Below are 18,615 nucleotides of genomic sequence, written 5' to 3' on the forward strand. Positions count from 1 at the left end.
ACAACAGTTTTGCCTCCAACGGGGCAAAATCGGCACGCGGAGATTTTGGGGTATTCAAAACTTTATCCCGGGGCCCTTTTATTAATGGATTGCCCATTCGCGTGGGATTCTTATTTCTTCCCCATACCTGCTTGTTGACAACCCCGGAATCCATCGTCTTTCCTCTTCAACATGGAGTCCGTCAACACCCAGCCTCCCGCTTACAATGACAAGATTGGGCAGGAGCAGAAGTATGAGCAGGATATCGAGGATGATGTCGCTGCCATGAAGCATGGTGAGGTCTCGGATGCCTTTGGTAACGAGGAGTATGCCGAGATCAAGTACAAGACTTTGAAGTGGTGGTATGTACTCGTTTATACTTTGGATTTTTGAATTGCGGTTGTTGACCAGGTTTTAGGCAATGTGGTCTGCTCATGATTTGCGAGTCTGTCTCGCTCGGTGTCCTCTCCCTGCCTAACGCTGTCGCTACCCTTGGCCTGGTTCCCGGTGTCATCTTGATTGTTGGCCTCGGTCTCCTTGCTACCTACACCGGATACAACATTGGTCTCATGCGTGAGCGTTACCCCCACATTCAGAACCTCGGAGACGCCGGTGAGATTTTGCTGGGCCGATTCGGCCGCGAACTCTTCGGTGGAGGTCAATTCCTCTTCTGTATCTTCGTTATGGGCAGTCACATCCTTACCTTCCGCGTGATGATGAACACCATCACCAACCACGGCACCTGCTCCATCGTCTTCGCTCTGGTCGGCATGCTCATTTCCCTCGTGCTGTCCATCCCCCGTACCATGAAGGGCATGACCTGGATCTCGTTCGCCTCTTTCATCAGTATCTTCAGCGCTGTCATGATCACCATGATCTCCGTCGGTGTTGAAGAACACCCCGGCCGTATCATCGAAGCTACTACCACACAAACCCTCTACACAGCCTTCCAGGCCGTCTCCAACATCGTCTTCGCCTACTGCGCTCACGTTGCCTTCTTCGGTCTGATCGCCGAGATGGAGACTCCCCAAGACTTCAAGAAGTCCCTTTTCATGCTTCAGGGCTTCGAAATCTGCCTTTACCTCACTGCCGGTGTCGTCATCTACTACTACATTGGTAGTGAAGTTCCCTCTCCCGCCCTCAGCGCCGCTGGTCCCCTCATGAAGAAGGTCGCCTACGGAATTGCCATCCCCACTATCGTTGGTGCCGGTGTCGTGAACGGTCACATCGGTCTGAAGTACATCTACTTCCGCTGCTGCTCCAAGTCCGGCCTGATCCACCAGAACAACTGGAAGTCCATCAGCATCTGGATTGGCCTCGGTGTTTCCTGCTGGGTTGTTGCCTGGATTATCGCTGAGGCTATTCCCGTCTTCAGTGACTTGAACAGTTTGATCAGTGCTCTGTTCGCTAGTTGGTTCAGCTACGGTCTTAGCGGTATCTACTGGTTGCACTTGAACAAGGGTTCTTGGTTCGCTACCAAGAAGAAGATCGCTTTGTTCGTGCTGAACGTTGCCATTGCCCTCTTCGGTCTTGCTTTGTGTGTGCTTGGTCTGTATGCCTCTGGTACTGCCATCCACGACGACACTAGCACTGCCAGCTTCACCTGCAAAAATACTGACACTTAAGTGCGGTGTGTGGGTTTTTATTGTATTATTTGGGACGTTTACGATTTTGCATTTGCATATATAGCATTTTATGGCATAGCTTGGCCTCTATAGACTAGGGCTCATATAGATTACTGGTTAATCAAGCATATTTATGATTTACTTCACTTCCATATTCTTAACTTCCCGAAACCTTGTGCTCATCATCATGAACCACCTAGTCCGAATTACTATCATAAAAGCTATCCGCAGTCCACCCATTGACAGCCGAGTAATCAGCAAAAGGCGAAGTCCCATGCAAAACCTCATAATGCCTCCTATCCCCACACTCCGACTTAGTCGAGTTAGCATGACACCCATCTAAGATCCCCGCAATCTGTCGGCCCGCATCCCGGCCCTCAAACCATGCTCCATGCAAGAAACCAAAGTAGGTGGGACTAGTCGCCTCCCCCGCAAACCAGAGCCGGCCCGTATTGGCGCGCAGGTTCTCGTGCATCTCTAGCGTCGTTGCTGGGGGCCAATTGGAGTAGCTACCGTGGGCCCAGGGCTCTGTGCTCCAGCGCGGGTAGAGGAAGGCTGTTGGGTCGGGGATTGTCTTTTCTGGGAACATCTTCCGTAGGACGTCCATTATTTCTTGCTTAGTTTGCTCGTCTGATTGGCGCTCTGCACGCCAGGAGAACTCATTTGTTACCGTCACGAAGAGGATGTTGGAGTCTGGGAGGAATTGTGGCATTGACAGGGATTGGAAGACTGGGTACCAGCCTCGGAGGCTTGGGTCGGCGTATAGGAAATATTGGGTGTTTGTTGGCCAGAAGGTTTCATTGAACTGCATGAAGATCTTGGTGTAAGTGCCCATTGTGAATTTCTGGATGGCAGTTTGTTTCCATTCTGGGAATGAAGGCGTGAATTTGACTTCATCGCTTTGTAGGACGCCTAGAGAGAATGTACAGATAGCATATGCTGCGGTGATGCAGCTGCCATCCTTGTTGTGTATTGTGACTCCATCGTCGGAGTATGATATTTTCGTGATCTGTGTGTTGAGATGCAGTCTTGGGTCATCCTGCTTGAGGAATGTGGCAGCCTCTGCTTTGAATATGGTGTTGAATCCGCGCTGGTCAGTCACGAAGTTGTCGTGGTCGCTGAAGACGTTCCCAGTCAAATTGTCGCCAGCGCAGCCGAAGACCAGAGAGCTCTCCAGGGGGCTGAAGTTATCCTCGAAGTCTGGCAGATGGTAAGTGCATAGTTCCATGGAAATCCCAATCAAGTAAAACAAAAAGAAAACTTACCCCATTTCCACCAGTCAACTGCCTGGGCCTCCATATCATGCTTGCCCGGGCTCCAACCAGCCAGAGCCAGGCCAGACTGAGCCGTCTGATCCTGAAGATTCTTACTCAGAATCTCACCAGCCTTCATATTGGCAATATCATAGGCATTGTCATATTCAGACAACAAATGACTATAATCAGAGTAACCGTTCTCGTTATACGTCGAAACATTATCATAGTCAGAGTAATGGGTCTTCAGGTTATATTTTTGAGCCTGTTTAAACAATCAATTCATGGACTGATGACAGTCTAGTCTTCATACGTACCAGAGTCCATATAGGATTTTGGGGGCCCCCGGGGTTTCCAAGACCTTGCACCTATGAATTGGTCATTAGTGTGAGGATCATACTTTTAGTGGAGTTCAACATACCCAATTTGCGCCCATCTCAATGGTGTAAGGTTTTCCGGTCTTCGGATCCTTGCCAAAAGTTTTGTGCCAAGCTCGGCCTCCGATTGTGTCCCGGTACTCCAGGATAGCAAAGTCATGAACCGAGGCATTAGAGAGAGCTTGCTGTGGACTGTTAGATTAAAAGCTAATAATCCACAGAAACAATTGGGGTATTGACTCACAGCTGCTGTAATGCCTGCAACTCCACCTCCCCTCCAGATTGTTAGCTCTGAGCCCGGTATAAGGAAGCCAGATTCTAGGCAGTGCTTACAGAATAGCAACAGTCGTCTTCTTGCAAGTCCCTTGATCTCTCGGCTGGTGTGGCACATGGGCAGCAGCCGGAATGGAGCAACTAGCCAAGGCCGCCAAGACCGACAGATGATGTAAATGCATGGCGCTGAAGAACGTCCAGATGGTGTGTTTTGGAATGAGATCCGGGGGAGAAGACGTCGTAATAAATCCTGTAGCACAGTGTGCTGCACGAACTATTATTCATAGTAAAACGTGACGAGATAAGTGCCTAATCGCATGGTTAATGCCTAGGTACATAGATGCCTATGATCGACAGGGCCATGTAACCTCTACTAGATCCGCATGTCTCAAGATGCAGGATTGGGAAAGTCCACCCGGAGCAGGCTCGTCCATGCAACGATCATCACCGCGATACCTCATTGAACATAGCATCTATGCGACATTGATACCATTCCCCGCATCGCTAGGTTAAGATAATGTGGTTCTCATTACGTGTGAAGTTGGCGGGCTGATCCGTGAGTATCTACGACCGAGATAAGGTACTCTTGTTGATGAAAAGTATGCGGCTTTTCATCGATAACCGAACCAAAAGTTCGAACCGTTCCTTAAATGTACTGCAGGTCTTCAAATGTAACACCATCCTGCTATGCAAAAGTAATAATATGAAATGTCGTCCCAAATTGTCCAAACGCCGCAGTATAAAGCAAAATAGACGCCCTCGGACTCAAGCAATCGGAGCCGGAGGATTACTTAGCACCGCTAAATGAGAACGCCACGAAGAAAAAGGTAATACAGTGCTGGCAAACCACTGGGCGCTGTTAATTGGCACCACATCGGCTCCACCTACCGGAAAGAATAAGATGGACGGGTCATCATGGGACTTTCCGGTTTTAATGATAGTTGTTGATACGGCGAGCTTCCCGGATCATAGTAGAGACCCTCGATTTGACCATTTTCTCGGCAAAGAGAGATATAGTAAAAGCCAGAGATAGTAAGACCTTGACGCGAATCTGTCGGGGTGATGAAACATCGTTCTATTGTACGTTAATATGCAATCCATAAGGGGAATATACGGAGCATCATGAGACTTACCCTTCCATCGCATCAAGATCCACCCTTGCGTTAGTTTCTCGGTGATCCATGTACGACTGACAAGGTTCTTGGCTATGTCCGCATCCGACAAGTCCTTAAATGGTTGGAGCTCTCGCCAATAGGTGGAGTCGGTGTCCGCATCTGCTTTGAAGTTCTTTGTCTCGAGAGTATGTTTGTTGAAATCGATGATTTCTCCTTCCAAGAACGTCACGATATGCGCATCTTGAGTTGGGGACGTCTTGTCAGGAATGTTGTAGGCCTCCATTGTGCCAGAGAGGGTCATTTCGCTGTAGTTTATATGGTGAATGGTGACCTTGACGGGCCAGTTCTCGTCTCGAGGGTTGGCTTGGTATCGCCTTCCACTACTCGTGGACACAGTAATTCGAGCGTTGCTATCACTCCCATTGACAATGACAGGGTCACTTGGTGCATTCGGACTTGGTACCCGCGCTGACATGACCGAGCAGCCTGCATTTGCAGCCCTTTGACAGCCAGTGAAGACAACGCCGGGCTGGAGCCAAGAAGAGGCTGCTGGTGGAGCAATAGTATTTGTATCAAGAATAAAGTCACTGGAAAAGTTCTCTGGTGACAGGAAACCCCTTGCGTGAGCCGAGCTGATACTTTCCTCAACGGAGTTAGAATAGCGCAGATAATCGAGGTAGTTGATTGTATCCTTCAATAGCGTGTCCCCAGGGCTTCCAGAATATAGCTGCCGGTGTGCGGCAGCCCGAGCACGCAAATCACTGTGAGTGAGGATCCGATGCGATTCACCTCGGTTCGTGGGGCGGTATCGGTATGCCCGGGAGGAGGACGAACCCGCTGCCGGTCGCTCGGTTTCTTCTGACTCTTCGTTGGCCCGACTGTATCTATCCAGGAGGTAATTTTCCAACGTGCGTGTTCGTGATAACCGGGGTTGTCGCCTTGCCGACTGCAACAGGGCCTCCATCGTCGAGAGCGGGGGATCCCGAGACGGGTTTTCTCTATCAGGTGTTTCCTCTCTGTCCGCAGCGTTGGTGGGTGGTGTGCGACCTGTCGGCTCACGTCGCCGGGGTCGACTTGATGACGTACTGCGGTCTGAAATGGCATGGAGGAAGGGCTGGATCTGTTCGTCTTCTGATTCGTTGGCACGGCGAGTGTCCTCATCCTCATCATCTGACCCGGGCGCCCAGCCATAGAGCGATCGGGTATTTGATCGGCGACCCTCATAGGTGGGCATATTGGTAGAAGTGGTATCTCCGTGTGAACGACGTACAATAGGGATGCGATGGGTGATCTCGACTGGTACGTGCACGTTGGGTTCATCCACCTCCATGCGATCTTCTTCGTCTTCCATCGGCTGCGAGTAAGATGTAGGGTATCGGCGTTGGCGATGTCGGCTGAGGGCTGGTAACAACGGATTGTACAGTAGGGAGCGAGAGCGAAGGAAGTTTACATTCTCGTCGTGGGCGTTACTGCTCTCCACGGTGATGTAGGTATCGAAGTTCCAGTCGTCGTCGGGGTGCGATGACGAACCAGGTGCAGGCGTCGTCGGGGACAGCGCTGGAGTGCCGTGCTAGAATATCCAGTATTAGCGCGCAGGTCGCAATACCGGCGTGGGATATATGAGATAAGCCAGGGGGTAAAGTGTGGGATGCCGCGGAGAACATACTGATGCCGAGTTGGGAGGCGGCATCTCCTCACTGGGCCGGAATCCGCGGTAAGGGAGTCCGCTGGACAAGGTGATAATGGCAAAAGCCCAAATCAATGAGAAATACCAAGCGTGGTCTGAACAGGTAGAGGAAAGTGATCAAACGGCGCAAGTCATGAAAATGTGGAGAGATGCCGGTTGAATGACGTTTGGTTGTATTCTGCCGACGCGACACAAGAAAACTGTATCTTGCCACTTCAACCGAACCTTGGAATGGCTTTCCTCATTCTTAAGAAATAAGGATCTCCTTTTTATTCTTTACAAAATTTTCGTGGCCCGATCAACATTGTGTAGTAAAGAAACTAACGACGCCACATCTCGTGGCCTATATTGATGAGCACAATAGGAACAAATTGATTGTTAAGTGTTCCACTTTTGATCAGCAATTATAACATGGGTATATATTATAGAACCTCGGAATGCCTTCTATATATTTCTAAGTAAGCAACGCATTGTGAGTGTGCGACAGCTTGAGACCCGTCTGAATCTATCCCGTTCATAAAGCCATTATGTATGGAGGCTTGGCAGCATTACTTCGCACTAATCCTACGCTAATGTCAACGGAGTCCAGGCTATCGGTATCCATTGCCAAGATGACTGACGTGCCCAGGGGTTGCTCCAACTGCCTAGAAACTTGCAATGGCACCGCAAAAGATGGACGCTCAACAAGGAGTTTCAAACATTAGAAGGCTCAAGCTTCGTTCTGGGATTTGAGCCATATCGCTGCTTCAATAGAAGGCTCGGCCCCGAGGCATCGCCATCTATGCCTGCGTTTGTGGGGAGCCGCTAAGATGGGGCGTGCAGCCAAGTTTTCCTGTGGAAGTCTAAGTGGTTCAGTATTTACCGAGGTAGATGGATTATGAGGCTCTGCGTGACAATGATGCTGACCGCATTGCCAAGATCATCGAAAAAAATCTATACATAGCTCCCACTCTATAATCTAAATTTGTAGTCACCAGGCATGAAGGAGTGCAGTAGATATGTGCAGTGAAGTGCACCTCCCGAGTCTAGCAAATGAACAAACCTGTACTTCAATACAGACGTTCAAGGACTTATTTCCCACGAGCTGCGTTGCAGTCATCGGCGAGCTGCACACAGTCCAAAATCAGATTCCAGAACGCATCGAGGTCGACACCACGGGGAATAGCCACACCAGGTCCCTTGACTGGAGCAGCCAGCGAGCGACCCAGCTGACCTGTGATAGAAACATCTTGACCGTGCTGGCCATCAGTGACAATACTGACAGCGAACCTTTCGCCTCCTTTGTCATCAAATTTGATTATTTGACCTGGATGTTTCTGAGCGAAAGCTGGGTTGAGGTTCGACAGGATCACTGCCACCGCCAGAGGATCATGTAGTGGCGGTCCAGTGGTTAAGCCGAAGACCTTCTCATATGTTCCGGCAAAAAAGAGCAGTAGAGCATGTAGAATTTGTCGAATGACTGTCGGTCCCTCAGTTGCATCTTTGCCACCATGTAGAATACGGGTCTGTACATCCGTTGAGGCAAGTACTTGGTGAGTCAAGTCCAGACTCATGATAGCTGTCTTTGCTGCCAATGGAGCGTTACTGAAAATTGCCTCCGAGGATTCAGGATCGCACTGTGAGGATTAATTAGCACTTGTCCTCATGTGCAGGAAGGTAAAAAGCTGACATAGAGATTAAACTCAGCCCAAGGAGTCACATTTCCAATACGTGACTTTTCACCTGGCAGTCTGCTCATAGGAGCATCTGTGAACCCATTGCCGACGGCACCTCCCATGATACTCAGGCCAGCGATATGATCCACCACTTCAGGGAACGTTGCAAACAACAGAGCAACATTAGTCAGAGTACCAGTGGCCACTACCCACGGAGTGCCTTTAGGTTGAGCCAGGAGTGCATCCCGCATAGCTAAAATTGGGTTTCTATCCGTAATGGGTCCCACGGATGCCTTAGGAAGAAGGTCTGTTCCATCAAGGCCCGATTCACCTGTTCGATAATGTCAACATTGCATATCCACTCAATCTACTCAATCTGGACTTACCATGAATATCTGGGGCATGAAGAGCGGGGCGGGAGAAAGGCTTTACACTTCCGGGATACACGGGAACTTCTGGGCGGCCGATAGCTTCCAGGATACTCCCAGCATTCGCGGTAGTCTTTGCCAGGGAGGCATTGCCATGAATGGTTGTGATTCCTAAGAGATCCAAAGCAGGGTGTAGAGCAGCAATCAGAATAGCAAACGCATCCTGCCAATAGGCCGTTAATATCTCGTTAGTCGTCGAAAGGAACAAGACTTACATCGTGGCCTGATAAGAGTCAGTTGTGTACATTATTGAGCATAGAGGAATGATTAACGTACCAGGATCACAGTCGAGCCACAATGGAGTCCGAGTCTCATATTCAACATCAACTGTCATTTTCAAAGGTGTCCAGGGGGAAAGCTGATGAGTCAAAGGAGGCCAGCAATGGAGTCGGGGTAACAACATATATCCCCGCATCCTGATAAGCTTCCTATCTCTAGCCCTAAGCCCTAGCTTCCTGATATGGAAACTCCAAATCATTGACTTCGCGGTGAACGCGACAAGCTGTCGTTTGCTTTCATCCAGAAGGGTTGAACCCCTGGATTTCTGTTGTCTTTCCAGAATTAACCTCAAAAAGATATTGTGCATCTGCGATGCCATGACCGACTCTCTCCGCCCCGGTTTGCAACCGGTTTCCCACCTCAAGGCTGGACCGACAACCTCCAGCTCCAGATCCACCGCCTTGCCTTCTCCGATTCAGCCGCCATTTACACGTCCCTCTTCTCGGCTGAGAGCCCAGAAAGCCTCTCATCGAGATGAAGTATTAGATGCTGGAAGCGAAAAAGCTACCGTTGCCCTGATTCGACGTGTGCTCTGTCCTCAGACCAGCAGCCATGGCGCCACCTCTTCACAGCCTCCGGAAGAGCTGTTACCTCCCCTCACGAGCTCCAATGACGTTGACCGTCAACTTTATGCGATTTTGGCCATTATAATGAAAGAGTTTGTCTACTCATGGTACTCGAAGATCACTCCGGATCAGACATTTGTGAATGAGGTCCTACACGTCATTGCGCATTGTACTCGTGCTTTGGAACAGAGAATACGGAAAGTCGATGCTGCACAGTTGATCCTTGATGAGATCCCAGCGCTAGTGGAAGCACATATAATCTGTAAGACCCGACTATCTCAGTGTTTTGAGTCCTGGCGAAGGGAGTTACAAAGGCAATTTCTAACTTGAACGGCAATATTTAATAGCCTACAGATTAGCCAAGCAACAGTCCCATCTATCTGGGTTGGCAACGTCACATAGAGCGCTGTATCATGAGATGAACCCTCATCCTGGCTTATCCCCAGTCCCTGATATCGCAGATCCCGAGACAATCAACGCGCAGTCTGAGAATGAGGCCGTGTATCGACAATTACTCGTCCAAGGCACTCTGGCGATTTTGTTGCCTACAGATGATCTGGAGAATGGTAGCCTTCGCGCATTAGTCGGAGACATTCTGGCAGACCTGATCCTGGGCAAAGCTGTTGGGGACCGAATATGTGAAGGAGTGTTCCTCTATGAAGTCATCACTAAGCTCACGGAGATAATGACACATCGTAAAAGCCCCGAGACTACAGGCTCCAAGAGCGCTGCCCCTACTAATCGACTAGAGAAATTCGGTCTGCTCTCGACCAACGACGAACCTGCCTGCCCGCAACCAGCCACCCAATCGCAGGTCACAGTCTGGTTATGGAGCGTTCTCCAAAGCATCTATATTGGCTACGTTGCCTTGCGTTTCATTGCGACGGGCCTATTCCGCGTCGCATCGAATCCTGCGCCAGGATCCTCGCACGGAGCCAGTATCTCATTTCCCGCTGCAACGCCGGATCTTCCCAAGAAGGACTCGAAGTCCTCCTTGTCAGACGGTATCACCAATAAGCGCCCGGTTCTAGACTACCGAGTGGTTTCGATGGCTTCACAGTTACTTGGGACGTCCCGAAGAATGCCGTGGCTTTCTGGGCTCCTTGCTCTTATCCAGCACCTGATACTGGCTGGACCAGGTCGCATTGGTGACACGGACGGAGTCCTTGACAGGTGAGTCTAATTCTATCCGGAGCATTTTCCTGTATCTTTTCTTGTTTTATCCCTCCGGGCTCGGGCCTTCCGAGACGGCATGAACTCTCGACTGTGGAGCTACTACGATCTCCGAACCACGATCTACGAGGGTCAAGTGCCACTTGTGCGAGTCATGGTGGGACGAAGAAGCGTCCTGCTCGCATGCAGTTGCGATCACTTGATCCTGTAAGAAATATTGCATACGAAACGGGGATGGTAATATACTGTGACTCTTACTTACGGGTACGGTCATTACCGTCCTGCTGACGGAGCGATTCTGGCCTATGATTGGCCAGTTGCAACTTGGCCCGAGCATCGATTTGCGTGCAGGGTTGCTTTTCTGGGTCTTCTTCTCCCATCTCCACCTGCGTCTCATTTTACTGTCATGATAGCGCCGGGGCCCGGCCCTTTCCGTGCCGCTTCTCATTCACTGGGTCTCGAACTACTGCTGCCGAAATCTGTTCATTTCTTTGAAGTTGCGATCTGCAAAGGAAATCAAAAACAAACCGCAAAATGCACGAACAGAAAATCAAAGAAAAGAAAGCAACAAAGAAACTTTTGGCTGCCGAAGGACGTTCAAACTTTACTTCGGCCGGACGGGGCAAATCGCATGCACGAGCAGAAATCGTCTGATGCCGATCCCTCATCGGTGGGCGATGAATGACCATGCCCCTTTGAGAACCTGCATGAAAAAAAATTGGTCGCCGAGGCTAGTAAATTCCGTCGCTTGGGTCCAATCAGCGAAATTCCTGGTAGCGATATTTCGAATTCGCATCCTGACCGAGGCTGGCGCATGAAGCCCGCAGGTTGGTGCCAGGGCCAGGCACGCTACCGGGATCTTACCCGCCTGAAAGAGAGGGGAAAGGGGGCTAGGCAAAAAAGGCACAGCCATAGACCAAGAAAAAAAAGAAAGGATGAGGCAGGACCCGCATTTCGCCTTGTTTTTTTCTCTTTTACTTGCTGGTCGCCTCGACGTTTCCAGGAGTGACATCCCTGGTACACACCAGATAACTGGCCCAAGCTCCCAGCTCACATCCACTAAGCCGATCATGCTCCGCCTACCCACCCCACTTTGCTCTCATCCTAGTCAATTGGGGTCAAACCGAAGTCCTTCTTGGCGGTGGGACTACTCTGAAGGAAGAAAAATAAAAGGCGCGGCTTAACGTCCCGGCAGAGCTCCACAGTCGAGACCAACAAAGAAAAAAAAAGAGCCATTCTCCGCTTCACTTTGTTTTTTGTCTACTCTTCGGTTCAACCGATGTCATAATTCATTATTTGAGATCTTTGGCTGACTCCACTCTGTTTAGATTCCTCCGGGAAACCATTGAGGAATTCGTCCTGCCCCCCACTTTGTTGCCCAACCTCCTTCTTGCAACGAGGACCGCTCTTTTCCCAGCCAATACCCGTCCAGTAGCAGTAGCAGCGGCCGCTGCAAGTAGTACTGGTGCCCCGGCTTCAACTCCGCAGGTGTCCGTGCCCGCCCTAACGCCTAGTGGGAAAAGCCCCACCACGGCACCAGCTCCTCAGATACCCATTACGGAAAAAGCCAAGCTTAATCCTGGTAGCGAGGCGATTGGTAAAAGTAGTGCCGACAGTAGCAGCAATCATGTTGCTAGCGGGAGCAACGGTGGCAGTCAAAGTAGCGGTGGCGTCAATGATCACCTGCCCGCAGCACCAGCGGTACTATCAGGACCTGCTCCATCCCCATTGACGACAGAGGCGATCAAGGATTCGACAAGTTCACCAACGGGATCGGAGAAAAACTCTTCGCTCCCTAATCCCGAGATCGACACTACCAAGCGGCGATGTGCAGCTAGTCTCCTGGCTTTGATTCCGCGCAATGTCGCACGAACCTACTTCGGTGTTCCGGCTGCCTCCAAACGTGATGGTACCTGCAGCACCACCACTGGGAGTTCGCCTTCCCTCACCTCCTCCTCTCCGTCTCCGTCCCCACCCGTATCTAGCGATGAGTCTGGTGTGGACCAGATGACCCGATCGTCATCCCAAGGGACGAAGCGGACGTCAGTATGTCCACTTCCAAACGATACCTCGGCGTCTACCCTGTCAGGGCCAAGGAATAGCGAATTCATTGCCGCTGAGAAATCGCGCACAGACATGGATGACGAGGCCGATAATGGTCCGGACGAATTGTTCCTCTTACAGTCGATCGAGACCGATCTATTAGATCCCTTTTCGGATGAGTACTGTAACAAACATCTTGTCTACTCCATTATCGAGACCGTCTTAGTTAGAATCATCCCTGAGCTGGCTGAGCACAGTGTCGCAGATCTAATGGAGGAACGGGGTATTGCCCCCGTGTCTGCTGGTTTCTAAGTGCATACATATACTCTCGTGATGCTAGATCTCGCTTTATGTTCCTGCATGATACATAACTTTCTTTTCTGGCGATATACTTTAATGAGACACATTTATGTTTTGTACAAGGCTAAAGTGCTTATTTTAAGTCTACTTTCAGTCTTGATCACGCATAGTGTAGATTGCAATCTGAACGTAAATGGACATTTCAGAAGGGAAGGGTATAAAATAATGTCATATTTTCGAGTGGAAAGCCAGAAGTGTAATCAATACTCATCCTGGCTTTTGAACACGAAAAATAAAACAGAAAAAGATTGAAGAAAGCGAATTAAGTAAGAAGGATTAATTCGACAACCGGCTGGTTCATATATAAGGTATCCAGCTTCTTTCCGCGCGAGCGGGCTCAGTTTAGAAAAGTCAAACGTGTAAGTACCGAATAAAGAGATTAGAAATAAAAATAGAGAATAAGGATTAAAGAGAGCGAGAAAGAAGGGGAGACCAAGCCAGTGCAAGTACACTGAATAGAAAATAAAAAGTAGAGGCAAAAAGGAAGGAAAGAAAAGAATAATAAAAACAAAATCAGGGAAAGGGTATGGGTATGGGAAAACAGGGGAACAAAAGAAAGCAAAAGAAAAAGAACAGAAACCGAAAGAAAAACAAATTCAAACTCCACGAGATGGCCCAATCCAAGAGCCACGATCACCGAGACCCTCCATGTAATTTACCACCGGGAACCCATGTGCCATATCCCATGTACCATGAAAAGCCGGGACGAGTAGCGGTCTCGTCAGTTCCGGGCGTTATATGCGTGTGCCAGCGCCAATTCAAAGCAAGTGTGAGGTCGCCCTCTGATTTGTGTATGATTCTGGATCTTTTGGGGATGTCCAGTATAGCCGAGTTCCAGATTTCGGCGTGGAAATGGAATACAGATGTATTGAAAGGTGAATGGCAAGAGAAACGTGAGAAAACGTGAACAAAGCATCAAAAACAGAACAAAAATCAGAAAAATAGCCGCCCAGGGGATCAGATCAGGGGAATCATATAGTGGAAGGAAATGAGAGTAAGAGTTGGGGCAGATGCAATGCGAGAACGAAAATGAAAATAAATGCAAGAACAATGCGAAAGATTTGTCGAAAGAGGCCGGGTCTGGGGCCTAGCCGAGGTTGTGGATGCTGCGTTTCTTGGTCACACGGGGTCCATCTTCATGCTCGTCGATTCGAGGAAGACCGCCGAGGAAAGCATAGCCTTGGCTTTTTGCTAGCTCGAGACGCTCCATCAGCTTGCCGATTGTGACGTATTCTTGTGCTGCGAGGCCAGATGGCTGGTGTTGGAAGTAATTCATCACAAGTTCCAGGGCTTGACGGGCTTCATCTTGTGTCGGGGATCCGGGAGTACTGATGGGCGATACGGCGGCGGATTTAGAAACCACTGGTGGTGGTGGTTGCATGGACTTGGTCTTGATCTCGGGGTTGCTGCGGTTCCGCTTGATCAGTTTCCTTGGGTCTTTTCCCTTGATGATCGTAAGGGATTTCTCGTCGTCGAATTCCAGGGGCGATTCGAGGATGGCAACCGGTCCTGCCTTTCGTTGGTCCGTCTTGCCACATTCTCGGTCGATCGAGTGGTCTGCCGTGATTAGGGTTGGGTCGATCGGGAGAGGGAAGGTCGAGCTGCGGGGCCGGTTGTTGTTGTTACCCGAGTACGGAAGACGGGACTGGCTAGTCGGCGTAAAGGGGCTGTCCGAGACCAAAGTTGAGCTGGGGCTGATCATTCCACTGGAGGAAGTATCCAAGGAAGTGGTGCTTTTCGAATGTCCATGGAGATAGCCGCCCGACAGTTCAGGGACTGTATCGTATTCCCGCTTGATCCGGTCTGGGCTTTGGCCAGGGGAAATTGGTGATCCAAATACATTGGTAGGAGAGACGGGAGATTGAACAGGACTCTTGATGGCGCCGTTGGAAAAATTCGTGTTGATACGAGTAGGGCTGTTGGACCCGCTTCGTCGGGCATCAAGAGAACCCCTGCGTGACGTAGCACCCATCAGGTTGTTCTTCTGCTTGAATCGCTCCAACCAAGCAGCAGTGAGCACTTTATCTTTACCCTCGGGGCACCCGCAGGTACTGGCAAAGAACAAGGCTTTCTCCTGGATCATCTCATCATTGATTGGGTAGCCCCCGCGTTGGTAGTTTCTGACCCAATTTGATAGGGCCTTCTCAATATCAGGAACCCGACCCTTGGACCGTTTAATAGGTGACCGACTTCCATCATCGGGGTTCAGATACTTTTCTTTCTGTCGCAAAACTTTGGAAACAGTACTAAAAAAATAATGTTAGGATGAATCTGATAAACCGGGGAAACAATCCATGTACCTTCTTTCGACCCCAAATAATGCTGTGTGCCGAATGTCAGCCAAATGGCCCCCACATGTCTCTAAATCAATGTAATTGTAATCTTACCTCCAATATCAGTTTGCTTTGCAGTCTTGTGTTCTTCGTGGTATAAACACATCTGCCGACGATCTTCGTCGGTCAGGGTTCTGCGCGGAGTAGCTCCTCCGGTAGAAGATTTCCGGACTGGAGGTGTGGGCGCAGAAGGTGAAACCGAGATTGGCGCCGGGATTGGTGGAAGTCCATCATGAAAAGGAGAATGGTTCGTAAGCATGCTCGGCCACGCATGTGAAGGCATCGGGAGTGGCATCGAGGTGTAAGGTGGCGGCAGAGACATGCCGTACCCATCCACCGCCATAATGGGCGAAGGACCATACTCAAACCCACTAAACTCAGGCATCGGAGGAGAATTATGAGGCGAAGTAAATGGACCACCCAAATCTACCCAGGGTGAATGTGGGAATTCCCCTTCTGGCGCATGGGGTTCCGTCTCCATGGCGGATGAGTCCTCCATGGACATCAATGTTGTGAAGTTTTGATTTTCTTCGAAATAGCTGTACCTGATAGGTTCCAGCAGGATCAAAGGAAACAAAAAGCAAACGAATAAAGCCCCCAAAGCAATGGGAACAATGTGGTTAGAGGTGAGACAATGGGAGATAATGCATGTTCCACATACAACAACCCACACAGAGACCCCAACCCCGTATCAAATTGAGGGTGAGAGAGACCACTTTAGACAGAGAGTGATGAAATTGCCGCGCGAGAAAGGAATCTCTTTAGAAGCAAGCTAGTCGCCTAATAAAGAGAAAGGGCGCGAAAGAGGATTATACATGCAGGAGGGAGGGGAGAAAGATGCGGCATGCGGGTAAGGCAATGGGCGGAGTTAAAAGGAAACCAGTACTCAGACGATCAAAAATCGCGTGGATTAGACAGACCGTGAATCTCGATTGCAACTGGCAGAAGGACACAGAGTCCGGAGAAATCCATTGATAACCTTCTGCCCCGAGAAGAATACCGCCGATCTACGCTGTGATTGGCGGATACCGTGAAAAAGCCATTCGGACTAAGAAAAGAAAAATATGGAAATGGTTAAAGTGAAATTTTGTTGAGCAATAAATTCGAAAAATACCCCTGTAAATGGTGAGGGGAACGGCTGGTTGGTCCAAAGCCATATAATGGCGTTGCATCTAGTTGCGTACCTGGTTCATGTATTACCGTGTCATGTATGCCCTGTATCGTACTCCAACTACTCTATAAAATAGGGCAAACGCGGGAAGTCCGATCTTCCATGGTAATTTGGCCTTATATGAGTCTTTTTTTGATTTGATTTATTCCATGGATTCTATTTCCCCTCTAATCTCTTCATTTTGACCAGGGTTGAACTTCAAAACTTGGGTATAATTCTGACAGAATTGTTGGGCATCCCCAATCATTCCCATGGTCCCAAGTTCCCCTAGTTACTAGTAACTCTATGAGGGTCCCAGGATCCATGGTTCAGTTGTATTTTTGAATTTACCTCTTCAGTATCCGTCCGTTCCCGTTTTTTGACGGCTGTCGGATCCTTCAGCATGACTCGCCGTTGTCGGTGAAACTATAGGACATCCACAAATCCTCGGTGGGCAATCAGAGGCAGATCATCCGTATGCGAAGTACGGAAAGGCGACGCTCCAGGTCGATCATCACCATGATTTGCTAAGAACCGGATAGCCCATCGATAAACCGCCGAACTTAAAGCCCGCATGACATCCGTGTAGGACGGACAGGACGATCAAGTGGAAGTAGAGCGATTGCGGCGGTGCTCAGTTCATCCCGCTCATCTTTTTTAGGATAGCAGGCTCCAACGGTCGGTTTACCAAAGCGGCCAACAAGAGCGTCGCATCCCAGTTTTTTATCCATACCATGTGATATAATCAGGGGCACGGAGCTTCGCCTCAGTCGAGATGAAGGTTGCGAATTAAAAGCTCGAAGAGATGATCTCTCTCATGACTGGACCAAACCTTTCAAATCAAAATTGCAAGGTGGTGGGGGCAAAAATCGGGGTAGCAGCAGGAGAGCACATCCCTAGATTGGATTGAGCAACGATGGATCTGTGAAGGACATGCCGATCTCCTTCATTTTGGCCATCTTCTGACTTTGCAATTTTGGTCAGGATTTGGTTATTTGGGAATTTTCCTCTGTTTTTTTGAGCCAAAATGCATCATGACACGGCAAATGGGCAAATGAGGAGCAACATAGCTTCTCTCCTATGGGCGAATCCCCCACGCCCATTCGCTTGTGCACGATACGGAATCGATACAAGGGCCGAACTTGGTGGCTTAGACTGGTCCTATCACAGGGCAGAAGTGGCCTCTCGGCGAAGAGGGGGGAACTCTCCAATGATGCGATCGTGCCTTTTTAGCGCTAACTCTCAGCCCTCGTTTTTTGCTTTCTCCACTTTCAACCCTGCGCGACCCACAGCGGTCCTCTCCGGGCCGGGAACCTTCAGTAAAGAATGACAAGAGCGGATAGCCTGATCATCAAACAGCTTTTTGCACGGATCTTCGCCGGGGGCGTCCCATAGTGGGGGGCAAGACAGAAGTGGTAAGAGAAAAATAAAGGGAGATGATTACGCGAGCCGAAAGTAATGTATGGCTTAGTCCTATTGATCGGGATTTCTTTGGATGCGGTCTGGGTCGCATCCACGATTACGAGGATACACTTTCCCCGCTTGTTCGAAAACCCACGAGGGAACAAATGTAGAATCGGACTAGATATTTCAATATCTACATGTAGATTCCCAGGGACATTATTTTTCGTGGTTGATTCCAGACATACTCCCTCAATGTTTGGGGATGGCATGTTTAACAAAAGAAAAGAAAGGTGACAAATTATTTTGTAAGTTTGGGAATTAACCGTCGGTAACAGCGGGTTTTGATTCGTCCATTAGATCAATCATTCCTGCTTGTTGCCGGATTTTTTTGCTAGCTTGCGCCAGTCATATCGTTTCTGACTGGAAAATTCTTCTTAGTGCATCCTTCGCATTTTGCTTTTTTTCATTTCTTAGATGGGCTGACGCCATAATTCGGGGGGTCATATTGGTATCAGATATCAAGACCCACTGGTCAGTGGATTGACCAGTGGGTCCATGCAACTGGGGAATTGATGGATAATTCCTTGACTCGGGGCTTTTCAACGTAGTAGATAAATCTCTGGTTTCGGAGCAGAAGAAGAAACGAGTATAGGCCGGTCAGAATTAAAATTCCCTGTCTCATGGCCTGGCTATAATTGCTTCTTGAATATCCACTACGCTTCCCGCCCTGTCATGCGCGATAAGGGGCCTGAGTGCAATGCACCGTTAGACTCAGGAACGGACTGAACAGACTGGTCGGGGAACACAAGGTCAGGATGCATGGAGGGACAAGGATTAGAACCGGGTTGATAGTTGGGTCGAGTCAGGTACCGATCATTAATTATGATTATAATCTGTAATTTCCCTAGACCCTCG

General features: G+C 49.4%; 6 protein-coding genes across 6 annotated transcripts; 2 read left to right on the forward strand and 4 right to left on the reverse strand.

Annotated features, from left to right (window-relative positions):
• Positions 1-171: 171 nt before the first annotated feature.
• On the forward strand, positions 172-1,604 carry N7503_005754 (uncharacterized protein; the record flags this gene model as incomplete). Its single annotated transcript, XM_057065301.1, has 2 exons — positions 172-341; positions 398-1,604. The coding sequence occupies 2 exons, from the start codon at positions 172-174 to the stop codon at positions 1,602-1,604; spliced, it is 1,377 nt and encodes a 458-aa protein (XP_056923044.1).
• A 196-nt stretch (positions 1,605-1,800) lies between these two features.
• N7503_005755 (uncharacterized protein) lies at positions 1,801-3,689 on the reverse strand (the record flags this gene model as incomplete). The annotated part of the gene is made up of 6 exons (XM_057065302.1): positions 1,801-2,804; positions 2,870-3,122; positions 3,175-3,225; positions 3,279-3,419; positions 3,479-3,509; positions 3,568-3,689. 6 exons carry the CDS (start codon positions 3,687-3,689, stop codon positions 1,801-1,803), a joined length of 1,602 nt encoding a protein of 533 aa, XP_056923045.1.
• Positions 3,690-4,391: 702 nt separating this feature from the next.
• On the reverse strand, positions 4,392-6,312 carry N7503_005756 (GID4/VID24 family protein; the record flags this gene model as incomplete). The annotated part of the gene is made up of 3 exons (XM_057065303.1): positions 4,392-4,582; positions 4,641-6,192; positions 6,289-6,312. The coding sequence occupies 3 exons, from the start codon at positions 6,310-6,312 to the stop codon at positions 4,392-4,394; spliced, it is 1,767 nt and encodes a 588-aa protein (XP_056923046.1).
• Positions 6,313-7,379: 1,067 nt separating this feature from the next.
• N7503_005757 (uridine-cytidine N-ribohydrolase) lies at positions 7,380-8,726 on the reverse strand (the record flags this gene model as incomplete). Its single annotated transcript, XM_057065304.1, has 5 exons — positions 7,380-7,925; positions 7,979-8,295; positions 8,351-8,555; positions 8,608-8,615; positions 8,669-8,726. 5 exons carry the CDS (start codon positions 8,724-8,726, stop codon positions 7,380-7,382), a joined length of 1,134 nt encoding a protein of 377 aa, XP_056923047.1.
• Positions 8,727-8,988: 262 nt separating this feature from the next.
• N7503_005758 (PXA domain-containing protein) lies at positions 8,989-12,765 on the forward strand (the record flags this gene model as incomplete). Its single annotated transcript, XM_057065305.1, has 3 exons — positions 8,989-9,499; positions 9,585-10,410; positions 11,739-12,765. The coding sequence occupies 3 exons, from the start codon at positions 8,989-8,991 to the stop codon at positions 12,763-12,765; spliced, it is 2,364 nt and encodes a 787-aa protein (XP_056923048.1).
• Positions 12,766-13,900: 1,135 nt separating this feature from the next.
• On the reverse strand, positions 13,901-15,823 carry N7503_005759 (uncharacterized protein; the record flags this gene model as incomplete). Its single annotated transcript, XM_057065306.1, has 3 exons — positions 15,201-15,823; positions 15,114-15,135; positions 13,901-15,059 (listed from the first exon to the last, which is right to left on the reverse strand). The coding sequence occupies exons 1-3, from the start codon at positions 15,649-15,651 to the stop codon at positions 13,901-13,903; spliced, it is 1,632 nt and encodes a 543-aa protein (XP_056923049.1). The 5' UTR covers positions 15,652-15,823.
• Positions 15,824-18,615: the final 2,792 nt, after the last annotated feature.

Source organism: Penicillium pulvis (genome assembly GCF_028828015.1).
Source record: "Penicillium pulvis strain IBT 33274 chromosome Unknown contig_23_segment0_segment0, whole genome shotgun sequence".
NCBI lineage: Eukaryota > Fungi > Ascomycota > Eurotiomycetes > Eurotiales > Aspergillaceae > Penicillium > Penicillium pulvis.